Source organism: Phalacrocorax carbo, chromosome 10, assembly GCF_963921805.1.
Source record: "Phalacrocorax carbo chromosome 10, bPhaCar2.1, whole genome shotgun sequence".
Lineage (NCBI taxonomy): Eukaryota > Metazoa > Chordata > Aves > Suliformes > Phalacrocoracidae > Phalacrocorax > Phalacrocorax carbo.
Window position 1 is genome coordinate 18,240,776 of NC_087522.1, and position 25,088 is coordinate 18,265,863.

At 47.6% G+C, this 25,088-nt stretch overlaps 1 protein-coding gene across 5 annotated transcripts; it reads left to right on the forward strand.

Moving 5' to 3' along the window:
- On the forward strand, positions 1-25,071 carry UBN1 (ubinuclein 1). 5 transcript variants are annotated; one of them, XM_064462180.1, is made up of 18 exons: positions 1-109; positions 654-1,079; positions 2,634-2,720; positions 3,695-3,790; positions 4,078-4,212; positions 4,487-4,590; positions 5,292-5,730; positions 9,088-9,158; positions 10,467-10,596; positions 10,823-10,941; positions 11,418-11,546; positions 12,460-12,603; positions 15,661-15,711; positions 16,889-16,931; positions 17,262-18,488; positions 19,446-19,698; positions 20,018-20,107; positions 22,701-25,071. In XM_064462180.1, exons 2-18 carry the CDS (start codon positions 840-842, stop codon positions 22,751-22,753), a joined length of 3,411 nt encoding a protein of 1,136 aa, XP_064318250.1. In that variant the 5' UTR covers positions 1-109; positions 654-839; the 3' UTR covers positions 22,754-25,071. The 5 variants fall into 5 exon arrangements, with proteins under 5 accessions (XP_064318250.1, XP_064318252.1, XP_064318251.1 ...); XM_064462182.1 differs by lacking the exon at positions 20,018-20,107; XM_064462181.1 differs by lacking the exon at positions 15,661-15,711.
- The last annotated feature ends 17 nt before the right edge of the window (positions 25,072-25,088 follow it).

Consider the following 25,088-nt stretch of genomic DNA (forward strand, 5'->3'; position numbering starts at 1 on the left):
CGGCTTCAGTGCGAAGGCAGCGCCCCCCCCCCCCGCACGTGACACAGGAGAGGGGCTCGGAGGCGGCCCAGGAGTCAGCCGGCAGCGGCGGCGGCCGCGTCCCGCGGCGGTGAGTGCGGGCGGTGAGAGCGTTTGGGGGCCCTGCCTCCCCTCCTCTGCCCTCCCCTTTCCCCCCCTTTCCCGCCCAGCTCGGCCCCGCCGCTCCAGCCCCAGCAGCGGCGCTCCGCGCCCCTCCTCGGGCCCCGGTTCCCTCCACCCCGCGGCCCGCTACCCCCCAGCCCCGGGAGCTCCCCTTCGGCGCGGCCGGGGCTCCCTTCGGCGGCGCAGTCAGCCCCCGGGCTCCCCTCAGCCCCGCGCCGCGGACGGGGCCGGGGAGGAGGTCACCCCTCCCGGGGCGGGGATGTCCGGGCCTCCGTGCAGCGGGAGAGCTGCCGGCCGGAGGGAGGTGGAGCGGAGCCCCGGCCTGAGGCGGTGCGGCCCGGGCCGTCCCTTCTGCCCGGCAAGTGTGGTGAGGTCGCTTGGTTTCCTCGCCAGCTGTGTTGCCTTCAGAAATGGGCGGGGGGGAGGCAGAAGCTACAACGTGGGGGGCTGCCAGCGCTGGAGGGAATTCCAACTCAAGGTTTGACTGAATTCTTTCTCTTTAATGACGGCAGCAAGTGCCAGCAGCACGGGCACTTGTCATTTCCCAACAAAACTTCAAAATCAAGCAACTTGTTCGCTGCCAACGTCCTTGGTTATCCTTAACCAGCTGGTGAAGCCCGTATCTGTGCAGCCGGGGCAGGCCTCTTCTGATGCAATGGGAACTGTGCCATGAGGACTGGTAAGACTTGGCCGTAGCCATGACAGAACCCCACAGGGTTTCGTTCACCACTCTCCACGGTCCGCTCAGCAGCAGCTTCTTGAAAAGGTCTCGGAAAGACGATGGAGAGCAGCCCCAGGACTCTGAACCCACTGCAACAGCTGTTCGAATCACACTGACTCTCTTTGAGCCGGATCACAAACGCTGTCCAGAATTTTTCTACCCAGATCTTCTGAAGAGTTGTCGAGGGAAAGTAAAAGGTGGTTCTTCAGGAGACAAGGTAAGTTTCCTCATGGCTTGTGTGGAACAGTCCTTGTTCAGCTTGAAATTGCTTGATCTAAAGTGATTTTTGGTATGTGGCTTGCTAGCAGCTATAAGCAGCTCTTTTCCAAAGCCTGTGAAAAGGAGAGATGCTTCTACAATATGTGGCTGTGTCTTTTTGGGGACCCTGCTCTACTGCATGTGACTATTTCCCTCTTAGTGTTTGGCATCTTGTTCCTGGGTGGTGGATGTGGTGCTTCCAGGTGTTGCCTGACAGTTCTGTTTGCCTGCTGAAAGCCATTTATTAGGGCACAATGGCACACAAACTTCTGTAGCACCTGAACTTTGTCTTATGGGTGTTTTTAATGAAGAGAAAGTTGATTGAACTCTACTCATTTTTGGTGTTGCTCTTCAGAACAGTTCAGCAGTCATCTGGTGGTTTATGCTGCTTATTCTTTTTGTTTTGTTATGAGAGTTGGGAGAAGCAGAGAGAGGTACAGAACTAGCTGAGAGAGCACCCAAGACCTAGAGACACTCTCAGAATCATAGAATGGTTTGTGTTCGAAGGGATCTTTAAACATTATCTAGTCTGACCCACCTGCAGTGAGCAGGGACATCTGCAACTCGATCAGGTTGCTCAGGGTCCTGTCCAGTCTGACCCTGAATGTTTCCAGGGATGGGGCATCTACCACCTCTCTTAAACCTAGGCTGAAATCTCCCCTCTTTTGGTTTAAAACCATCACCCCTTGTCCTATCCCTACAGGCCCTGCTACAAAGTCAGTCCCCATCTTTCTTAAGCCTTTCTTTAAGTGCTGAAAGTCTGCAATAATGTCTCCCTGGAGCCTTCTCTTCTCCAGGCTGAACAACCCCGACTCTCTCACCCTGCCCTCACAGCAGAGGTGTTCCACCCTCTGACTATTTTTGTGGCCTCCTCTGGACCTGCTCCAACAGGTCCATGTCTGTCCTGTGCTGAGGACCCCAGAGCTGGACACAGTGCTGCAGAGGGGGGTCTCACCAGAGCAGAGTAGAGGGGGCAGAATCCCCTCCCTCACCCTGCTGGCCATGCTGCTGGTGATGCAGCCCAGGATACGGCTGGCTTTCTGGGCTGTCAGCACACACTGCTGGGTCACGTCCAGGTTCTTGTCCCCCAGTACCCACGAGTCCTTCTCAGCAGGGCTGCTCTCAATGCCTTCATCCCCCAGCCTGTATTGATGCGGGGGGCTGCCCTGACCCAGGTGCAGGACCTTGCACTTGGCCTTGTTGAGCCTCCTGAGGTTCTCACAGGCCCCCCTCTCCAGCCTGTCCATGTCCCTTTGGGTGTCATCCCGTCCCTCGGGAGTGTCAACCCCACTGCTCAGCTTGGTGTCATCTGCAAACGTGCTGCAGGTGCCCTCGATCCCACTGTCTGTGTCACTGATGAAGACATTAAACAGTGCTGTACTAAATACTGAAACAGGTCAGTTTGTCGGAGCTTCTGCCTGGATGTGCTAGTTGTCATGGGTTTAATACATCGTGGTTTGGTGGCAGTGTGACAGGATTGGTTCTGATGTTTTTGTCTCTTTTATTTCTACAGAAGAAAGACACTGCTGATCCCTTTAATGATGACGAAAAGGAAAGGCATAAAGTGGAGGCTCTTGCTAGGAAGTTTGAAGAAAAATATGTATGTTTTACTTCTTTCTATTATGTTATCCGTCGGGACAGGCAATGCTGTTCAGTGCTCAACCAGTAGTGTTTTAGTAATGGTCATTGACTCTTATGTTCCTGTTCTCCTGCAGTCCTTTATCTTGACTGGAAGCTTCTGTTTTCTATGCTCCTTTCCTGTCTCAAGGCTGTTGTCCATGAAAATAGTTCGGATATGTTCTTAAATCAGATGACCATCTAATTAAAGTGAATGACGTTCTCACTTGTAGTGGAAAATGTCATTGTCTTAATGTAACTTATAAAATTTAATCTTAAGCAAAAATTAATTTCTAGACCTTGTAACTGTGGCATGATGTAATCTGTTAAGTCTGTAAGTATGGTGCTCTGGTGAGTTTGCTGCCCTTAAGACAATAAAATGCGCTGGGATAGTGTGAGAGGCGCTGATCTGTCTTACCCATTTCCTTTCTATTCTTCCTTTCGCTTTTCTTCTGTGGACTGCAATAAAACTACATTATGTTGTACAAGGCACTTTTGGATAGCGCGTTGCTGTATTGTCTTGTGATATGAATTTGACCTATGGGGCACCCTAATGCACTGGCTGTATGTTTGATGTGTGTAGTACCAAGTTGTGCTGAGTGTATAGCAGTTAGGGAAGCACAATCCATCTCTGTGCTGGCAGTAACGTTGAAGGGTTGCAGGCCCAATTCAACATAAGACATGCTGGCAGAAAGTCAGCCTGTCTGGCAGGTCCAGGTTCCCTTTCATTTCACTGCATCATTTTTGATTCTATGTGACAAGGCCTAAAACTGGATTTACTGTATCCTGAGGTGACAATATGATCAGCATTAATGCTGGTTTTGTGCTGCTGCTGCTGCTAGGAGCAAACCAGATCTCACTCTCTTCTCTGTGCTGGTGCCAATGTTGGTGTCCTGTATTGGGGCCATCCCTGTGATCGCTGGAAAAGGAACCCACTGTCAATCTTTTATTGTTTAGGGTGGCAAGAGACGTAGAAAGGACCGTATACAAGACTTGATTGATATGGGGTATGGATATGACGAATCTGACTCCTTCATCGACAATTCTGAAGCAGTGAGTACTGGGGCAGGAGCAAGGGTGGTTAAAGGCAGCTGCTGGGGGCAGGGCTGAGCTGGCTCTTGGGCAGACCCTGAATGGGGCACGAGCCAGGAGTGTGTCAGGCTGGGGAAGGAGAGGTCCTGGGGCAACCACGTGGCAGGAGAATGTGAGTGGGCCGGCATGTCCACAGCACCGTCTGTTCTTGGGGGGGCACAGGTCCCACTCCATTCTCCAAGCAGCACAGCGACAGAATAGAGCAACAAAGCTCAGAGTGCCAATAGGTTGTTCTATGTTATTTCCAGTATGATGAGCTCGTTCCAGCGTCTCTTACTACGAAGTATGGAGGGTTTTACATCAACTCAGGAACGCTGCAGTTTCGGCAAGCGTCTGAATCTGAAGATGATTATGTTAAAGAGAAGAAGAAGAAGTGTCCCAAGGTCAGCAAGCCAGCTTTCTCGATTATTTTCTTTGTTAGAGGTGCACTCCTCTTTGGCGGCAGTGTCTGCTGGAGACAACCCTGTTTTCATAATGCTGAAGCAAGGTGGCTAAAAGGGGAAAGAGCAGGAGTGCTTGGTATCCATTCCCCTTTACTGGTAGGATCTTCTCTAGTGTAAGAGCTGGGTGCGCTGTGAAATATTGAAGATGGGGATAAAGGTCCAATTCCATGAGCAGGAGATGCTTTGATTGTGACTTGGTTTTAACCCTCTGCAGAAGCGGAAGTTGAAAGATGGAGGTGAAAAAATGAAGAAGAAGAAGAAAGATGACTCTTATGACAAGGAGAAGAAATCCAAAAAGTCCAAGTTTCCCAAAGCTGGGTAAGGAGGGGGAGGGAACGCTTGCTGCTCAACACCTTGCTTCAGGCATTTGCTACGCTGCAGTGGTACCTATTGCAGTGGTGGGTGGCTTGAGTGCGTGCTGCATAAGCAGCAGCAGGTAAACCCCCCTCGCCTCCACAGTGGGAGGAAAAAGGCAGCTGAGGATTAGGGAAGGAGCAGAGCTCCACAGCAAGAGTGTCCAAGCAAAGAGGGGCATAGCTAGCTGCAGTGTTGGTGTTTGCTGGAGCTCTGTTTAGGAACTACTGGTGGGAACAGAAAGTGGAGAGCCTGAAGAGATGGAAAAGGAATTTGCCGTACTGGCTTTAAGAGGCAAAAAGCTTCAAGCTGCTGCTTGCTTCACTTTTTGTGTGCTAGTTGTTTGTGCATTTCCAAATCTTCCTTGCTGGAATAATGCACATAGCTAAATAAGAGCAGAACTGTGTGGAAATGGTTTAAGCTCCATCACCTCTCTGCAGTGAGGAAGGACAGCCTTCTCTTCCTTAGGCTGAACAAGGAGCAGGACCATAAAACCTTAAGAAACAATAGAATAGTTTTCCTGGTGTAATTAGTTAAGTGGCTACAACTTTCCAGGGGATTAGTGCGTATGGCTGAAGTGAACTGGGATGACAGTGTCCTCCTCTCTTCCCTTTTAGTTTTGTATTAATTTCCATTCCCTTTCATCTTCTGTACTTTGTTCACAGCTTTACAGCATTAAATGCAAGTAAGGAGAAGAAGAAGAAGAAATACTCTGGCGCTCTTAGTGTCAAGGAGATGCTGAAGAAGTTTCAGAAGGAGAAGGATGCTCAGAAGAAAAAAGATGAGGAGCCAAAAGTGGCAACTCCTTCACCGGCAGAACCTCCAGCCCCAAGGGAGGCAGAGGCGACGCCTGACCCTTTGCTCTCACTCTTTGGCCATGCCAGTGATAACGACCTGCTTCAGGCAGCGACAGCTATGGACTCGTTAACTGACCTAGACCTGGAGCGGCTCCTCAGTGAATCCCCAGAAGGGAGTCCCTTTCCTGATGTGGAGGATGGGAGTGATCCTCCTGGGATGGGCTCGGAGCAGGATTTCAAGCAACCGCCATCCCTCCCAGAAGGCCTACCAGCCCCTTTGGAGAAACGCATCAAAGAACTGGCTCAGGTATGGCAGCTGGTTGCTGGGCAGTAGGACTGTGTGATGGCTGGAGAGGGGATAGCTCTGCTGGGTTTGTGTAGCTTCTCCCAGAGACAGCACACTCCAGTGGGGGAGTTCCGCAGTGCTGCATCAGGTCACACCTTTGTGTCACCCAGTTTTCTCTTATGGCCAAGTCACTTTCTTGAACGCCCAGATGTCAGGTCGCATCAAAGTCCTTGGCCTTATGTATGGAGTGCAACCCTTGGTATCACACCTGTCAGTATGGCTTCTGTACCTCTCTTGGTAAAGTATGGATCTGATGCAAGAGGTAATTTCTAAAGTGAATTTAACATGAATGAACTTAAAATGTGAACTAATGTGGTTGAAGGACAAATTCCCCCCTAATAGCTTTAATTTGCTGTGATGGTCTGTGACATGGCATGCAGTGTTCTGCATGTGAAATACGTGGGTGCAGCTGGAAAGGATTACCTGTTCTACAGTGTGAGAAGGCACGAGAAGCCCTGTAGATGGAGCTTGAGGATTTGTTAGAACCGTTTCCTGCATCATACACAGGCAGATGCTTTCACTGAAGCATGGGTACAATTTGGCATCTCCCACCTTGGAGCCACATCACTGGCAATCTGGGTTCTTTCCCCATCTTTAACATCTCAGTGTTGGGGTACTGTTTAGGGAGCAGAATATGTTAGAAGGGTGATCCCATGTCTTTTCACCAGTAGCTGGACTTCTGTGGGACTTGCCTGTCTTCTCCAAAATGTTGTGACCCACTTTGGGAACTGCTGTTCTGGAGAAGCAGGGAAGCGTTGGGTGCTGGTCAGGGATCCCTCTCCTGGCATGTTGAAGAAGTGCACTTTCAGATTTGCTGCGGGCCTTCTCTGGTGTGAGGGCTGTCACCATCAGCCTGTCAACAAATGTTGAGATGTTTTGTTCCCGCTACTGGTGGTGTTTTTAAACATTGATCTTTAAGTTGTAAACAGTGTTCTTAGACCTCTATGGTGGTGTGTGTTCTGCCTTCTGGGGCACATCGATTTAGAGCACCTGTGACTTAAGGATCTCTTACTTAATAACTCGTGTTACTAAAGATAAGCTTCTGTGAAAGATAACTGTGTTCTGCTGAGAAATTTTAAGTGTGTATAGTGGTGGTGAGCCGATGGAAGAGGAGGAGGAACTGAAGTAGTATTGCCACAGCTGATAAAAAGAATGGGCTCTTCATGGATGTTCCTATTTTCTGTTAACAGCCTGAATAGCTAACACTGAATCAGCTGTTTCTGAACTATATCTGAATTAAAGGAGACTATTACGGAGGCTCCCACGGTTTCAAGTTAATTGTTATGTTGCTGCAAGGTAGTGTAATATCAGACTACCCACCGATCTTCCTGGTTAGATTTTCCTGCTGCTGCTGTCTGTCTTGTTGCTGGACTGTGTACATAAAGAAAAGAAATCAAGGAAGAGAAATACAAGATTTAAATAATCAAAGCCACTAGGTCAGTTAGGATTTTGGGACATGTACTCTGGTGCAGGAGGGAATGAAGAGGTGCCATACCTCTGTCTGACAGCCAGGTCTCTTCCATCCCAGCAGGTGGGAGCATCTCCTGGGTTAAGTGGATCCTCCAGGCATTTCCTCTTCTTGAACTGATTTGACTTGAATTCTCCTTCCTAAAAGAACTTTTTCTGTTGAGGATTCTCTTTAGCATTGAGCCTTCTCCTTTGATACCACCAGCTGTCTATGACCTGTTGCTGACAGAGAGGAAAGTACACCTTCTGGGCATAAATTAATCACTTACCAGCCTCGGCCTTGAAGTGTTAAATCAGGGGATTTTGAAATCATGCCCTTCTCTCCTGGTCTCCTTTCCCATGACAGGAGTCACTAACTTGATGTGGTGCCTTGTGGTGAATCCCAGCTTTGTTTACATCCCCACTCAGAAGGGACTAAAAGTTCTTGGCAATTTTCTACTATCTCATTCATCTCTTGGAATTATTTTCCCTCTGGACATATTTTTCATGGGTGTGATTTTTGGACAGTCCTGTGTGTGCTGCAGTCATAGCTTAGGAAGCTTCCTGAACAGGACTGTGTTTTTTAGCTTCTATAGTGTTGATTGGAAACAACATATCCCCTGTGGCTTCTACTCTTTCTGTTGGTTTCTTGGGTTAGTGTCCAGATTGGTCTAGAAAGCCTGATGACAGGTATCCCTGACTGTCATTAAATGTGACTAGGATGATCTTCCCTGTTCCAGGGATGAGCTCTATGCTTGTATTACTCTGTCTAACAGCTCTAGTGTGAGGTTAAAACCATGCCCCAAAACTGTCCCTTCTTCCCATGGGAAGTATGCCAAGGAAGGTAGTGGCCACTAGGCCATCTCCTTTGCACCATTAAATGGAGGAATCTTCACTCTAGTGTTTGTCACTCCAATGCACTTGACTCCCGTGTATCTGCACAGGAGAATCCAGAATGGGAAGGTCTGTGGGCAGGACATGGTCTTACCAGTTCAGATGGTGGGGTTGGACTTGAGTGAGGAGGTATAAGAGGAGGGGACACAATCTCTCTTCTGTCTGTTGATTGCCCCAGCTTTTAGCCCATCTGCAGCAAGTAGCTGGTGCAGAATGTGGTGGAATAAAACTGTGCCTGTTTTACAGTATTTCTGAAGTGGTTTATAGAATCATTAAGGTTGGAAAAGACCTCTAGGATCATCAAGTCCAACCATCAACCCAACAGGCCTCCTAAACCATGTCATCAAGTGCCACATCTACATGTTTTTTTGAACACCTCCAGGGGTGGTGACTCCACCACCTCTTCTGGGCAGCCTGTTGCAGTGCCTGACCACTCTTTCAGGAAAGACATTGTTCCTAATCTCCCATGTAAAAGTCCCCTGACACAGCTTGAGGCCATTTCCTCTCGTCCTAACACTTGTTACTTGGTATAAGGGACCGACCCCCACCTCACTACAACCTCCTTTCAGGTGGTTGCAGAGAGCAATAAGGTCTCCCCTCAGCCTCCTCTTCTCCAGGCTAAACACCCCCAGCTCCCTCAGCCGCTCCTCATCAGACTTGTTCTCCAGACCCTTCCCCAGCTTCGCTGCCCTTCTCTGGTCACGCTCCAGCACCTCAGTGTCCTTCGTGTACTGAGGGGCCCAAAACTGAACACAGGATTTGAGGTGCAGCCTCACCAGTGCTGAGTACAGGGGTGCGATCACCTCCCTGCTCCTGCTGGCCACACTGTTCTTGATACAAGCCAGGATGCTGTTGGCCTCCTTGGCCACCTGGGCACACTGCTGGCTCCTGTTCAGTGGTTTAAAAACCACTTGATTGCTTGTTCCTGTGTCTGTACCTGTGAACTGATGGTGACTTGTGCTATTTGCTAATTTCCAGGCTGCCAGAGCTGCAGAGGGAGAAGGCAAACAGCGATTCTTCACTCAGGATATTAACAACATCATACTAGAGTAAGTGCCGCCAGGAGAGAAGAGTGGGAAAGGAGAATATTAGGTAGAACCTTTTTGGTAAATTCAGGAGCAGGCTTAGTAGGAGTTGTGGGGCTGTCCTTATACAGGTCCTCCACACAGAACATGCCTAGGGTAACATGAAAGTCTCCTAGAAATGACTTTCAGTTGAAATATGATGTCTAAGTGAGGTAGGAGAAGATTGGAAGGGAGGTATCCAGGCCTCCTGTTCTCAAGGTGATGCTCGATACCTGTGTCCTTATATTTGGTCACTTGATGTGTGATCATAGCTTGATACAAGAATAGTAAATCTCTCCCTGTCAGATATGTCAAGTGTGTTCTTTGCAACTTAAGTTATATGCTGTATGGAATATTTTATAACTGGGATAAGGCTGCTGTGTTCAACTGGTTTTCTTTGCAGACTGGAGGAGAGCTCCATTACAGCTCTGTGTTTTTGAGTCCCTCCAATTACAGAATGCCAGTGTTGCTTCACGCAGCTGTTGATAATGGCTTTGTTCTTCAAGTGTCTGGAGAAGGCTGATGAATGCGCACAGCTTTGTGATCATCGCAGTGTAATACTTACACAGAGGCTTTAATTTCATTAAGGTTTATCAAGGCACGTGAAGGGAATTGCTGAAGGGAAGTTTGGGAATCTGTTTCCCTCTCATTTCAAGTGGCGATTACCACCTTTTAGCATTCCAGTGCTGACTGCAGAAACAGTCCTAATCTGTTTTCAAACTGATACCTGTAACCACGTTCAGAAGGGGTTTAAATGATTTGTATGACTTTACTGTAGAATCAGTTAGGGGTTTTTACACTTCTTATTGACATTGACAGGTGGCATAAAAAGCTAGTCTCTGAAGTTATACGTAACTGTAGAGGTGGGTTTGGCACACACTGACCTCTTGAATCTACTCACTGGGAAGTAAGTTCAAGCCCAAGGGATAAAGTTTGATTCTTTATCATCTTGTGTTAGACCACTATAGTATCTGACATGAGCGGCATGTACATCCCATTTCATTGCCTGACACTGCTGCACTTCAGCTGCCAGGAAGAAATGCAGAATAAATGAGGCTGCTGACATCCTTTTGTTACTTTTTCAGTTACTCTGAAACTAGATTAAAAGGCCTAGCTTGGGATAAAGGGCTTGAGTCTGATTCTAAAATCTAAAGAACTGTCATGTAGTTTGGCTTGTACGTTGTCCCTCTCTGCCTGCCTCCAGCTCCCCAGGTTGCCTCAGAGTTGCATTTATGTTGCTCAGAGAGCCCCTGCCAGCTCCCTGGTCAGTGCTGTGTTTGTCTTGTTCTTCAGCATAGAGCTGCAGACGCGGGAGCTGAACAGCCAGATCCGGTCAGGGGTGTACGCCCACCTGGCTGCTTTCTTCCCTTGCAGTAAGGACACTCTGGTCAAGCGTGCCCGCAAGCTTTATCTCTACGAGCAGGTGAGTGAATTTGGCAGTGCAGTCCTCTCTAGTTTGCGTGTTGCCCCTGATCTCCAGAGCACAGCTGTTGCCCACCTAAGGTGGTGGTATCCTCTGCTGAACACAGTTCAGGCACCACATCTGGTGGTGTGGGTCCAGAATTGGCAAGGTCTGGACCTGCCAGATTTGGGTGTGTCATCTGGAACGCACCACATGGAACTTCAGTGTGGCCTGTGCTGTGCTCTAGGGTGGCCGATTGAAGGAGCCTCTGCAGAAGCTGAAGGAAGCCATTGGAAGGGCCATGCCAGAGCAGATGGCCAAGTACCAGGAGGAATGCCAAGCTCACACTCAGGCCAAGTTTGCCAAGTAAGCTCCTTGTTCGCTCATTATGCATCTGTAGCTCTTGTCAGCAGGCTCCCTGTGACCTGTAGGCTGTTCTCATGAAATTTACCACCTATTTTTGTTCTGTAGTCAAAAATTGCTGATGGGCCTAATCAGCTGTGTGCATTCTTTGTTCTCTCAATGGTGATGCCAACTACAGCAGCATTGATGGGACCAGAATTTGGCTGAAGTGTTTCACATCTGTGTGGGCACGTCTTTAGGAACAGGGCAGTCACAGAACAGCTGAATTAATCCCATGGTCTCTGTTACACAATATTGGGAGACGTCTTAACCTTGAGCAGTAGCTCAGCTTGTATCCAAAGCAAGAGATTCAGATCCTTTTCCCATGCCTGTGTTATCATTGACTGTTGAGACCTCTGAACAACACTGTTCAGAGGTACTTAATCCTGTCCTTCAATCTCCTGGACATGACTTCCACATTATCTCTCTGTGCATTTTAGGATGCTGGAAGAGGAAAAGGACAAAGACCAGCGAGATCGACTTTGTTCTGATGATGATGAGGATGAAGAAAAGGGAGGGAAGCGTGTCATGGGACCACGAAAGAAATTTCAATGGAATGCTGAAATCAGGTTTGCATAATTTAGACATTAAGTGAACCTGTGACTTGACTGATTCTGTGCAGTTGGAAGTGAAGCATTTCAGTATTTGTATCTAGTTTTCAGAGCAGTGCTGATCATCTGTAGTAACAGTCAGCTTGGAGGTTTGTGGCGGACTGTGCTGTTTCTGGAAGCCACTGTTGCATTTAATAAATCTCACCCTTGTATACATGGCAAAGCTAAGCTAATTTTGTGCAGGCTAACTCTGAGAGAAGTGCCAAGGAGCCTCTGTGCAGGCCAAAAGAGAGGGACAGATCTTTGGGGAAAGAAGGAACTGAATTGCTGAAATCCTACAGACTAGACTCTTAATAAGAGCAGATTTGTGGTCGTGAAAGCAGTTGAAACTCATGGGGATTGCTGCCCCTGGCACCCAGGGTTCTGACAAAGAACAGAGCGCTGGGTGAAGGAGAGAGTGACAAAGGATAAAATGAGAATCAGTCACGCTGTCTTCTCCATCTTATTCTGTGACAAATTGGGGTGCTGCTCCATAGTATGGCTGATTCATTTAGAACAAATCAAGCTTCACTTCCTGCCTTCTCACTGCCTGTCAGCACAAAGGTCAGCAGAGAGGTTCAGTTCTGCGGTTGTTAATGATGCCTGTAATTCTGGCACTGGTTTACTACCTCTGCTGTCTCAGGATATTAAAATGGGAAGGGGTAACAAGGCACGCACCTGGTGCATCAAGGTGCATGCACACACAGAGTGAGGAATGTGCCTTTCCCTTCCTCTTTCTTGTGGAGGCAGTGCAGGGTTGGTTTTATTAGCAAGGTGTTATGAGGAGCCAGGTGTGTATTGGTGTATTTATCCAGCCCTGGATAACCAGAATGACCGCCAACTGGGGAAAGTTAATCTGCGTAACTGTATTTGAAATCTTCCTGTTCTTCAGGGAGCTGCTTTGCCACTTGGTGAAGATTAAGTTGGATGGTTATGACCTTGACAAGAATAAGGCTCAGTCTCTAGAGGATTATGTGAAGACCTTCCTAGATGGAGAGGTGAAGCCCCTTTGGCCAAAAGGCTGGATGCAGGCCAGGTGAGCAAGAATCCAGTTGTACTGCAGGGATTCCTTGTCATAAGGGACCTTGGAAGGTCGTTAGTCCTACCCCAGCTCAAAGAATGGCTAGCTTCAAAGTTAGATCAGAGTGCTCAGGGCCTTGTCCTATGGAGTTTTGGAAATCTCCAGGCATGGAGATTACCACAGCATCTCTGGGCCCCTGTTCTGGTACTTAATCACTCTTCATGAAATCTTTTCTCCTTACTTCCAATCAGAATTCCCCTTGCTGCACTGAACTTAATATTCCTTCTTTTTGCTTTTTACTGTGCACCTTTGAGAAAGGTCTGGCTCCATCTTGTTTGTGGCTCCCTGCCCTCCCACACTCCTTAGATAGTGGAAGACTGCTGCTAGAACCCTCCTTGGTCTTCTGATTTTCTAGGCTAAGCAAACCCAGTTCCCTCCACCTCTCCTTGTATGTCCCTGTTCCTCAGCCATCTTAGTGGCTCTAGACTGTCTCCAGATTGTCACCATCTCTCTTGTATTGTGGGGACTCTGAAGCTGGATGCTGTATCCAGATGTGACCTCACAAGTGCTAAACAGAGTGGAATAAGTACTTGAACTGCTGGCTCTGCTCTTGCTAATACCTGCCAGCATACAGTTAGCTCTCAGCAGTACACCCTTGCAGCAGCAGCAGCTCATGTTCAACTTGTCCACCAGAACCCCTAGGTCCTTATCTGCAAGGCTCCTACATAGCCAGTTGGCCCACAGCGTGTGTTGCTGTGTGAGGTTATTCCATCCTGACTGCAGGACTCTCTGTTTGTCTTTGTTGAACTTCACAAGGTATGTGTTGGCTCCTTTCTCCAGCCTGTCCGGACCCCTGGGAATGACAGCCTTGCCCTCTGACATATTCTACCCTTCTACCTGCTCCGTCTGTTTTTATATCACCCTCAAACTTATTGAGAGTGCAGTCCGTGCTGTTATCCAGGTTGTAAATGACAATGCTGAGTAGTCTTGGCCCCCATATTGACCTCAGATGGATGCCACTGGCAGTGGCAAGTTACAAGGTGGAACCAGGACTGAGATGAGGCTGACTGGCCTGTGGTTTCTTGAATCTGTATTACAAAGGATCACTTTGTAATCTGTCTCACGAAGGATGCATTTTTCAGACACTTCGAGAAGTCTTCCCTAGATCCTAGAGTATTCCCAAACGAAAGCAAAGCAGAAAGTTTTAGGGACTTTGGACTTGCACTATACAAATCAGAAAGCAGAGTAAGTAGGAATTTGGTGTGGTTTTCTCTACCCTATCTGGTGTCTTCACTGCTGTTTCCGGCTCTTTCATGCCCTCCATCATCCATGCCATTGAGCTAGCAATTGCAGAGAGCCGTACAAATTGCAGTCATTCTGCTGGGACTGTCATCAGCTTCTGGCCTGCTTTGTTTTGCTCAATAGTTTTAAAGAAAAGGGCAACTGTACAGTCTTACTGCTGGAATCTCTATCACTTTGCATTTAAAGAGCTGGCAGCACTGTCTTCTTTCTGTGAATTTGCTTTTTGGGTTTCATGGGGGATAAAGGAAGAAGCAGGTACCAGTTCTTAAGAGCAGTATGAGTAGCACATTACAGATCCAGTTGGAAAAGTCCGTGGCCATTGCAGTTGCATGTGCACATGAAGTACAGTAATGTGCATCGTTGTAGTGTGTTTGTTTTAGTGTACGGGAGCTGAATGGTGGCATTAAGAGGTGGGTGCAAATTCCTACTTAGTTAATAAAGATATTACCAGCTTGAGGGTCATAGCTTGCCAAGTTTTAAAAAGGCTTTTCTTGGAGTAGAAGGAAATTGAAATATCTTCCCCTTAGTCTGTAGGTGAAACTCTTCTTAGGTATACAGATTTTGACCTAAGACTCGGTGTAGGAGGGCCTTCCAGTGAAGTTAACTACAGAATGACTGAACAAAAGCAGTTTTCCTGGTTGCTTTCCAATAGCTCAAGGACAATGGTTTCTCCTGCTGGGACTTGATGGAGTTGGACTTGATGATCCTTATGGGTCCCTTCCATCTTTTGAGATATTCTATAATTCTATGACTTTGGGGTTTAAAGGCAGAGGGTAGACTGACAGCCACACAGGAGAGGGGAGGGATTGGCAACACTGTGAGAATTTTGAACAGTTTTATCGTCAAGTCAGCTTGACTCACTGTCATCGTGATCGTGGAAGCTCATCTTTAAGAGGAACTTGAAGATGGACAAAGTAGTGCCTATGTGTATGAGTTCAGAGAGACCCTGCCATGATTCTGTTTTCTCAGGTAGCAGCAAAAGGTGATTAACAAAGTATAAAGTTAAAATAAGCTTACTTTTTAAAAGAAAAAGGATGACAAAAGTCTTTGTCAGGCAGTTAACAGGAGACAGGAAGTGTATTCCGTATGCCATTACTGCAGGTGTATTTATAAGCTTCTCACCCTGACATCTCAGGTGGCAGCTGAGTGGCAGCTGTTTTAGGTGAAATAGTGTTTGTGTGAGATTCTGATTTACTTAGCCTCAGTAGTAAAGGGTTTTGGATGAAGCTCTATTTATTGGTTGTCGTTAGTCAATTGTTACAGAAATGGTTGTGCTGATTTAAGAGATCACCTCAGCTGCTTGCTGGGGATGTAAAAGCAACAGAGATGTGCAATGCGCGGAAGCTGCTAATGCATATTGCTGTATTAAGGCAGGGGAAGGTAACCTTTCTTCCTTGAAGTTGAAGAGCTCTTGGATGATCTGCCAACTCTTGGATGATCTCTGGCAGCAGCAATGTCCAGCTTGAATGATTGTACTGCCTCTCCAGTTGGCTGTCAGCTTTTTAAGCTGGCAGAGCTTTTTCCTTAGTTATTGTCCAACAACTGCCTTAATGGCCTTTCCAGCGCCTACAAGTATAGCTCCCCAGAGAGGGAACTGTGTGTGGGAGTTCAGGAGGATTTTCCTGGAAAAGGGATGAATATTTGTTTTCTCTCTGTGGTTTTAATTTCACTAAGTCCCCTGCTGTACTGTGCAGCTCTGTCTCCAGTGATCCCAGCTGCTCTACTGGGTCTTGCTGGATATCACTTCTCATTGCTCTCTTCCCTTCTTAGGACACTGTTTAAGGAGAGCAGGCGTGTACACGGACACCTCACATCAGTCCTGTGAGTATCGTGCAGCATTCCTTTGGAGTGATAACTGGTGAACTCCATTCCCTGGGGCCTGGGTGGAACACGCAGGAGTACCTGAGCTTGCTTGGCTCCCATCAGATAGTTTGGCGCTGCTTCATTTGGGGAGGTCTAGGGAGAGTAGTTGTTTGTGTGATATCTCTCACTGACAGCCTTTTTGAGGTGCTCTAGCTTTACAGTAAGCTCAAAGACAAGAGCTTTGAAGCCAGGTTGCGTCCTGGCCTTGTTCAACAGACTGGAGTCAGGCCTCTGTGCTGGTCCCTGGGGGGCAGATCAAGGTAAAATGGAGTGTGATGCCAGCACTGTGATTATCGCTGCCTGTTCAGTTGGTCCTTACTGGATTCTGGATTCCCTGTTTCTTGTTGCCTGGTTAAAGGAGGGGTCCAATGAGCTCAAGCTAGTGAAGGTGGGTGCAACATTCTTGTGGGTGGCAAACCGAGAGAGCCATCGGAATCCAGCTGGGCAGGTGCTTTAATGCCAAAGGGCCTCATGGATCTTGCTGGCAGTCTATAATAGATGATGATACCGACTTAGGCTGATGTCTGTTTGACAGATGGTCCTGTTCTTAGCACTGGATGAGCGAGGGGAAGTGTGAGAAAGAGTATGAAATAGAGTGTAGGGTCATCCTTCCCTCAGCCATACCATTCTAGCAGTTCAGGGATGTCTTGTATGAGAGATTGCATCTGACCAGACCAAATGATCTATTTTCTGTGAATTTGGCAGATGCTTTTGCATCCTTGACTTCTTCTGGGAACCTAAGAAAAATGTGTAACTTTTCTTCAAAACAATCTCTGTATCAGTTTCTCTCTGGGTACTGCTGTAGTTAGGTCAGCAGTGGGTTCCTGTAGTAGCTCCTAGCCCGGCAGCCAGTGCAGGATGTGTCTGTTGAGTGCTTTCACTGCTCTGCTACCATTTCAAGACTCTGCTCCAGTCCCTAATTCATTCCCCTGTGTGGGAATTGAGGCTTCCTAGAGCAGCAACCAAATGTCATATGGTTTTGAATCCTAGCAACCTGAGATGCTGCCTCTGTTCCCTTGGCTCTTTGCAAAAGACCCAGTGGATCATCATTAACAGGGCCCAAGTTTGCTCCCTAATTGGATGCTTCCCTGTGGGCATTCAGTGAGCCATGTTTCTTTTGTCTCCCTCAAAACAGGGCGAAGAAAAAAGTTATAGCTCCTACTAAGGTGAAAGCAAAGGTGAGTTCATTGTTTTCTGTTTCTCACAGCTAACGTACACCAAGAGTCAAGTGTCTGCCATCTTAAATCCTATATTTGAGCCTTGTATCTATACACTAGGTACAAGGAAGTTGTACTGTGAAATAGTTCTAGTCAGTACTGGGCTTGAAAAAACAACTAGAACAGCAGCTAAAATTGATGGCAGCAGCAGTTGGGACAGAGGTGGGGGGCCAGCAGGCACAGAACGTGCCTGTTTTGCCTTTTGTCCCAGATTGGGAACCTTCCCCTCCCATTTCAGCAGTAAACCCTGCTTCTGTTCTGACTCTGCCTTCTCTTGTGATTTTATTCCAGGAATCTTCCTGCAAGCCAGATAAAAAGGTGTCGGTTTCTGTTCCTTCAGTGCACTCAAGCAGCACCTTAGCTCTGTCTTCAGAGCCCCAGGGAGGAGCTCTGGGCATCAGTGCCCAAACCAGAGAACTCTTGTCCCATGGGACAGCCCAAGCAGCCAGCAGCACTGGCACTTCTGCTACCTTCATGGATGACTCCTTGGATGAGGACTTAATTCATAATCCCACTTCCTCCCTTGAAGCAGTCTCTAAGGAACTGGCTGTGCTGAACAGCAGAGTGGGAGGGAGCCCTGACTTTACTCTTCCTGGAGCTCCAAAAGCTCCACCAGAGAAGATCCCAATTCTTGCATCCTCAGAGGAGAAGAGGACATTTCCAAAGTCCAACCATTCCCCTACATCATCCTCTAGTTCCCTTCAGTCTCCTCTAAACTTCCTGGCTGAGCAGGCACTGGCATTGGGCCAGTCTTCTCAAGACAAAAAGACAGAGAACTCTAATTACAAAGAGCTCTCCTGCCAAGCCTCCCCCAGCAAAATCCTTCCTGACACACACCAGGCTAAACAGAAACACCACAGCCTGGTCCGGCCAAGCCATGGGCCTCAGACCTCCACCCCAGTGCCGGGTTCTCAGGTGAAGGTCTTTCACTCAGGCAGCCAGCTACAGAAAACTTTCACCTCCCCAGCTCCATTTGTCAAACTGCAGAATCCCAAGTCGTCCTCCCCACTGCCCCAACGTTCCCTCCTCCAGCAGGTCAAGTCATCAACCAAAGCTCAGAGCTTCCATTCCTCTGCATCACCCGGCAGCACCCAAAACTCTGGCAGCTCCCACAAGAGCCCAGGCTCATCCTCATCATCTCTCAGCTACACAGGAAAGCACTCAAGTGGCTCTAGCTCTTCAGGACAATCTTACAGATCGCCCTTTGTTTCTGGTTCCCTCTCCAAGCATGGGGCTTCTTCCAGCAGCTCCTCATCTGGAGCTTCTGCAAACCAGGGCTGCTCCTCTGGGAGTTTGCTGACCAGTGTGCAGACCCCTTCCTCGGGCCAGGCATCCAACCGCCAGTCCTCAAGCTCCTCAGTGAAGAAGACGCCTGTTTCACAGAAGTTGACTCTGGTGGCACCTCCTGGAGGTTCAAATGGAGATTCTAGCGGGGGCACTCAAGGAGTGGCCAAATTGCTGACCTCCTCCCTAAAGCCAGCTGTTGTTAGCAGCACCGCATCTTCTACCTCTGTGCCGGTAAGCAGGGGTGTGCTGGCCTAGCCTAAAGCCAGGAGAGTGCGTGGCACTGTGTCAGGCCATCTCCTAACTTGTTCAGACCTACAGTAAAGTGATGACTTCAAAATAATTTCCTGAAATTCTTGAATGACTGTCTGGATCTTGGTTGCTTAGGCTGGGAAGTCCTGACCTTTGCCATGGGCTTGCACTCCAGAACTCAAGCTCTCATTTTCAGCTTAAAGTAACAACTAAGCAAAATACAGTTCAGTAATGTCTCATGAAGGACACCTGGGTTACCTATACAGACTTGTATTATTCAGCTGTTGTATTTAATGGTATAAGGACTTTCGTCTTCATCTATAGCAAAAAAGTAATTGTTCCTAATGCTGTTGTATTAATTTGTGGTTGGCTGCTTATACCTGCCTTTTGTGGCATGTGGAAAGAGCTGGGCAATTAAATGAGTATATTTAAATGGGCCTGAAAACCATGTACTGCTCAGCCTGTGTACCTTGTCTGTTTCTGAGATAGAGAGCTGCAAAGTATTCCTCAGTGGTATCCCTCTCCATGGGAGAGATCTCAGATAACATTCTTGGGTGCGGGGTACACCAAACCTTGGTGCCTCGAGTTGTCAGCAGTGATATGCTGCTACAGGTAAGTAGGAAGCATCCTTCCTGGAACTCACAGGCAGCGTATGAGCCTTTCCTCTGCCTAACGGAGGCATTGTTCCAGAGTAAGGGAACAACAGAGTGAAATCCAGTACAGTCCCATTTAGAAGAGTGGCAATCCAGCTGCTGGATGCTATAGTGTCCTGGGCACCTCCAGATGGCCTCAGGGGTTGGCAGCTCTTGGGCCCGGCTCGGGGGGCGCTTCTTGCAAGGAGGAATGCTTGAGCACTCCACGTTTTGCAGTTCTTTAAGTATGAGTGATGTTATGCCTTGGTTTTCTTACTCCTGACTGACCTTTTCTGTTGCTTTTCAGAAAGGAACTAGTGGAGCTGTGCTGCTAACGAGTTCTTCCTCCTTAAGTGTACTGGCTCCATCCTACAAGTCCAGCAATCCAAAGCTGCCAGCTGCCCTGAGCTCCACCCCGTTAGGTATTATCTCTCCTATTCATTCCTTCCCTCTTCATGTCATCTCCTTCAGTTCAGACTCCTCCCCAAAAGCAGGAGTATCAAAGGATGCAATAGTTACAGGACCTGCTCCAGGAACTTTCCACCATGGCCTTGGCCACAGTGAGTATCCTCCTGGTCATGCATGTGCATGTTACTTGTGCCTGTGCTGTCAAATAACAAGAACGCTGATGCTCTGCTGTGTTAACCCATTGCAGACCAACCCATCTCTCTTGCTGTTGCCTCATGCTGTAGTTTGTGCACTTGTATCTCCAGCAGTTGTATTTGGAGAACCTTGGGCCCATCCCTGCAGGTAGTCCAGAAGTCCCAATGGCTGGAAGCTGAGCTATAGGCTAACTGCTGCAGCTCCTCTGCTTGTTTCTGCCTTCGATGTGTATTTGTTCTTTTTTTTCCCCTCTCCTTTCTTTGTTTTTCTCTCTAGGTCTTCTAGCTGGCTTGCACTCCAGCCCCCACCATGCAGCGCCACTCTCACATTCTGCCCTGTCCACTCATTTACCGCAAAGTTTGCCAGGTAACTTGACAGACGGTCGTGTTTGTCTTCTGCGTCGTGAGTCATCCTGTATCACAGCAGATCCTTCCTCTAGGGGTGAAAGCAAAGTGGTTGTCCATGTTGTCTGGCCAGTGCGGTCATCGCTAAAACTTGCGGCCTCCCCGAGGTACAAAGCGAGGCATTGCGTTCTGTGTCCTGTACTGTTTAGTTAGCCAGGGCAAACTTGTGCATTTTTGGAATGGTGAGCCCTCAGTGCTTATAGGTAGTGTTGGTTCCTGGAGGTACTCTGCTTTGCTGCTTGTGTCGTGGTAAAAATTATCCTGCTGGGATTAAAGCTGTGCGTGTTTATGCACAGCCTGCCAGGGCTGCCCAGGAATGAGTAGTCTGGTTCTGAGGAGTTTTGTTTCTGGTGACCTATATAAAATGTGTCAGACCAGAATGTCTTGCATCTGTGCGCTGAGCTAATTGCCTGCATCTCTTTCACGACAAGTTTGTAGTGTAAATGGAGACTGCTTTACTTGCTGTTGACAACGTGATGATTTTGCAGTTAAGCCTGTTCCTGCCCCAGTTTGATGCCTGCGGAAGCAATGCACAAACCAAGAGATTTCCAAAGAACACCATCTCTGCCTGCAAATGGAGTCCTGCCTGGTGGGAGTGAGCATGTGTAAATGTGTAGCACTGTGGAGGAAGGAGAGAAGTAAGGGGGATCCATGCAGCATTCTGAAAATGGAAATGCAGGGCCAGCAGATCAGGTTTACCTGCTTCAGGGAGTTGCTTATCCCGTTTGCAATTGCTATTTCTGCTTTCTTGATCAGGTGTTCTTTAGCACTTCAGTGCAGGTCAGTGCCACTGTCTTAGTACCTGCTCCTGTTGTGATTGTCTCACTGGGCAATATAAGCCTGATTAAGGAGTGGATCTGCTAGCCTAGTGTTGTGGCACTGAGGCAATTAGATGTGTGGACAACCTGCTGGAGTTGATGTGGCCTCCTGTAGCAGTCATGGGGTAGAAAGCCCTTGAGTGCTGAGTGCAGTGCTTGTTTGATGAAGAAAGAAGAGAGTGCTGTCCACTGGTGAAAATTCAAAGAATTTGTTGTCTTTGTTTCTTTTGCTGAAGTTTGTCTGAGGTGGGTTGTTATGCCAGTCTGGTGTGGTAGAGCAGAAGAAGGTACTAGCAGCAATCACCGGTGTGACAGGCCTTTCCTTCCTGTTTGTAAATCCACAGTTACTGGAGAGTGAGGTGACTTACTTCAGTTTGAAACTGGGTTGTGAAATGTATTCTGTGTCACTGAGGAGTTCTCTGTCCCGTTATTTGAGGCAATTTAGAGTGGTTACTTCGCTGTTGCTTACAGGGCTTATAACAAAAGAAGTTTTTGATGGACTGCTGCTCTTAAGCAGGATGTAGTGCTAGAAGCTGTGAGTAGACAAAAGGTGACTAGGAATAAGTGAAGAAAAACTGACCATTGAGGCAGCTTCAGCAGGGACCCACTTTCTCACTTGTTGTTTTCACATGAAGGTTGGAGATTGAGCCTATTGCTATCATCTCTGGGAACATCACTAACTGTGGTGTTTTGTAGAAGAACACGATAGATATTTAAGTGGCCACCATAATCTTGAAACAAAATTAATTTGTTTTTGGCATAAACTGTGGTTGGCTGTTTAAGCAGATGGCCACAGCTGCATTGCTTTGTCTGAAAGCTGCGAGGACTCTGGTGTGTTGGGAGGTTGCTACAAATGCAAGGAAACGTTGAGATCTTAAATGAAAGTGCTTATACCAGCTTTCATCAAAAAGTGTTTGGACAAGGAGCATCCAGTGCTTGCTTATGTGTTGTCACTGCTGCATTTGCTGGTGGAGGTGCCTGTGTGTTGGTGCTGTGGCAATGGTTCTGACTGCTCGCTTCAGAAGTACAACGTGCTGGGACTGAGCTTGTGCATGGAATGAGTTGTCCTTGTCCTGGAGAAGAAGCTGTTGCTACACTGCTCAGTGCCGCTGCTGCTTAACTGCACATCTCAGTACACCCATTTGTTCATCACAGTCTGATGGTAGTTCTGATTGCTCCTGGAAAATTTCTGCTTCTTTAAACTTCCTTCCTTCTTCTGTCTTTGGTTTCTCTTTCAGCATTTTCTCTTTCCCTCCACATCTGTTCCTTTCTGTTACTTTGGTGGTTAGATTCCTATGATTCCTGTTGCTATCAGTGGGCACCTAAAGCCTTCATTAGAACGGCAAAGGTGTACTAACAGTGTTATTTCAAACCACCTTTAGATGCAAGGCAGCCAGTAGCATTTATTTCTAGTTTCCTAGATGGGGAGGCATGGTAGGATAGCTTTTAAAGAAGGGCATAGGCTAGCTAGTCAACCAGCAATCTGAATCTGCTGTGGTGCTTTTGCTGGGAGGCCACAGAAGACCCTCAGTGCTTCCTGTGTCCCTTACTCAGGTGCAGAGGCAGGGCTGCTCCCAGTTGTGAGTCTCCAAGCACATCCTCTTGCCCCCTGATTCCTTGGTGCTGGAAGGGAAAAAGTAGGTTTTCCTGTGTGGACAGATCTGGCTGCCCCAGCTGCACGCAGCTCCATGGAGCTGATGTCGAACCCCCTTCCCACTTGGTTTTATTTTCTTTCAGATGCTTCTCAGCTTCACGGCAAAGGGTCCAATGCACAGCAGCGCAAGTTGTGACGTCTGCAAGGAGGGGAGCTATAGAGCACACATAGGATAAAACCAAGAGGAACAGGTCATGAATTTTGGATACTGGCTGTGTCTCTCCCCCCCCCCCCCACCCCTCACGACAACTGGAGAGACTGAACTCTAACGAGGAACTCATTGGTGCGTTTGCTCAGAGGCTTTCAGAGCTAAGCCCCACACAATGGGCCACCTTGAGCCATGCCCTAATGAGAGAAGCATTTTGTAGCACTGTTTTATTGCTGCTGCCCTTCACGCATTCCCTGGCACTGACAGGAGCTAGAACTTGCAGGGAGACTCTGGTGGCTTGGCTTTCTTGTAGTGGATTCCCACCTACCTGGGTCTATATCTGCCAAGTACCTCCAAAGCAAGTTACCTCCTTGGTCTCCCAGTGGAGGGTATGAAAGGTGCTTCTTTCTCTCCTTTGGATTTACTTGGATAATTCTAGCACTGCCAGTGCTTTCTGAAGACGTTTGACGAACTCTTCAATTGTACTATAAAACTGTGCTACAGTTAATTGGAGGACTTAACATTTCCTGTGTGGTGAATCTAATGAACCACCTGATGTTCCCCTCTGGAGGAGAAGGAAGACTTTAGAGAGATGTTTTTAGATGCAGTCATTAACTTTGAGAATTGTACTTCTTTCGGGGTTTGGATTTTTTTTCCCTCCTGCTCAGTTTTATCCTCAGTACCATCGAATGCATTGGATTGAATGGGACACTTCTCAGCATGTCACGTGTATAGGAAGACATAATTCCAGTGCCTTTTATGGTGGAGCAAGAATGGACTAGTGACACATTTCAGCCCTATTTTGTGTGCTCCTCAACCCTTTTTTAATCATTCTGTATTTAAAATGTATTCTGTTTTATTTAATAGAGCTTTTTATGGTTGCACATCACAAAAAAAAAAAAAGCTGCACTGTCTGGACTTCAATGGTGTCTTGGTGACTGCGAACACAGTACCAAATCCAGCAAGAGCACCAGTTCTTATCTGAGTTTGTGCAGGCGGGTTTCAGACCCTCCCCTAAAGCCATTCTTTCTTAGGATCGTCAGTTATGATCTCTTTGGGCAGAGGGAATGATACAGATTAACCAAGGTCGCTACTAGTCAAATGAATTCCAGAGAATAATATTGCTCTCCTCGATGATTTCTGCACTAGGATCATGTGCTTGTCACAGCTGCAGGAATGGGGACCTCTAGAATTGCAGTGTGTCTTTTCTTTCTAATTTTTTAATTCTTAGACCTAAATACTACTGAGCACCCCCTTTCAGGCTGTGCATCGCTAGGGTCAGGCTGTGGTTCCAACTGAGCTTTGTGGTTTTTGTTTTTCTGCCTTTTCTCAGGCCCCCCCAGCCACACCTGAATCATGCAGCAGTAGCACTGATCTGCATAGACTTTACTGGTATTTCATGCAAAAACCTTCCTTCTTGAGCTTTGGGGAAGGATGCTGACACTAAGTATACCAGCAAATATCTGCTTTAGTTTTTCACCATTTTTTCTTTTGTAAGATCCAAGGTGGACTGTTTTCAATTTGAGCTGATGCATAATTTCCCAAGATGAGTTCATTGTTTGTATTTTAAAAAAAATGCAGCTCAGATTTAAAAATTTGTTTACAGAAAATACCTAGGTTGTAGCAAAAGAGCCAAAGACAGAACTTGTGTTATTAAAACTAAGCACAGCAGTTATGGATGGACTCTGAGCAGTGGATGTCGCATGGTTCCTGTTGAAGGCCTAATCCTGAGAGGTACTTTGCACCTTCAACTACCCATGGTAGCTGAAAGAGTGTTCAGACACCTGGCAGGATAGGGACTCTCAGCGAGTGACTTGAGGTACTGGTTCTACTCCCTCTCTTTGCTTTCACTTGAATGCTTCTGCTGGGAAGCACCCACGTGTGTGGCCAGAGCAGAATGCCCTCCTAGGAATTTAGCGAAGCCTCTTGCCTCAGGGAAATGTTTATTTGGTGGAAATTCTGTGGGATATTTTTTTCTTTACATGTTATAATGAATGAGTGAATGGTACGGAGCAGTCGCAGCAAGGCAGAACCACGCAGAGACCTGACAGCTGATGGGGAGCCAGGAGTCTGGCATCTCTGCCTTGATGAGGCAACTTGCAACGCTTTTGTGACGGTGTGGGGAGGCGAGGCTCCCATGGCACTTACTTAGTATGGCAGTTCCTCTCGGTGTAAGAGCTGCAGTTTACTTTTTTTTTTTTGTGTGTGTGTGTGTTGGGACTGTCTTGCTGGAGATAGTGGGGGTGGTATGAAAAATGTTAGTCTTGTACAGAACAACTGAATAAATAGTTTCAAAGTTTCCAAAATGCTTTTTTCCATCTCC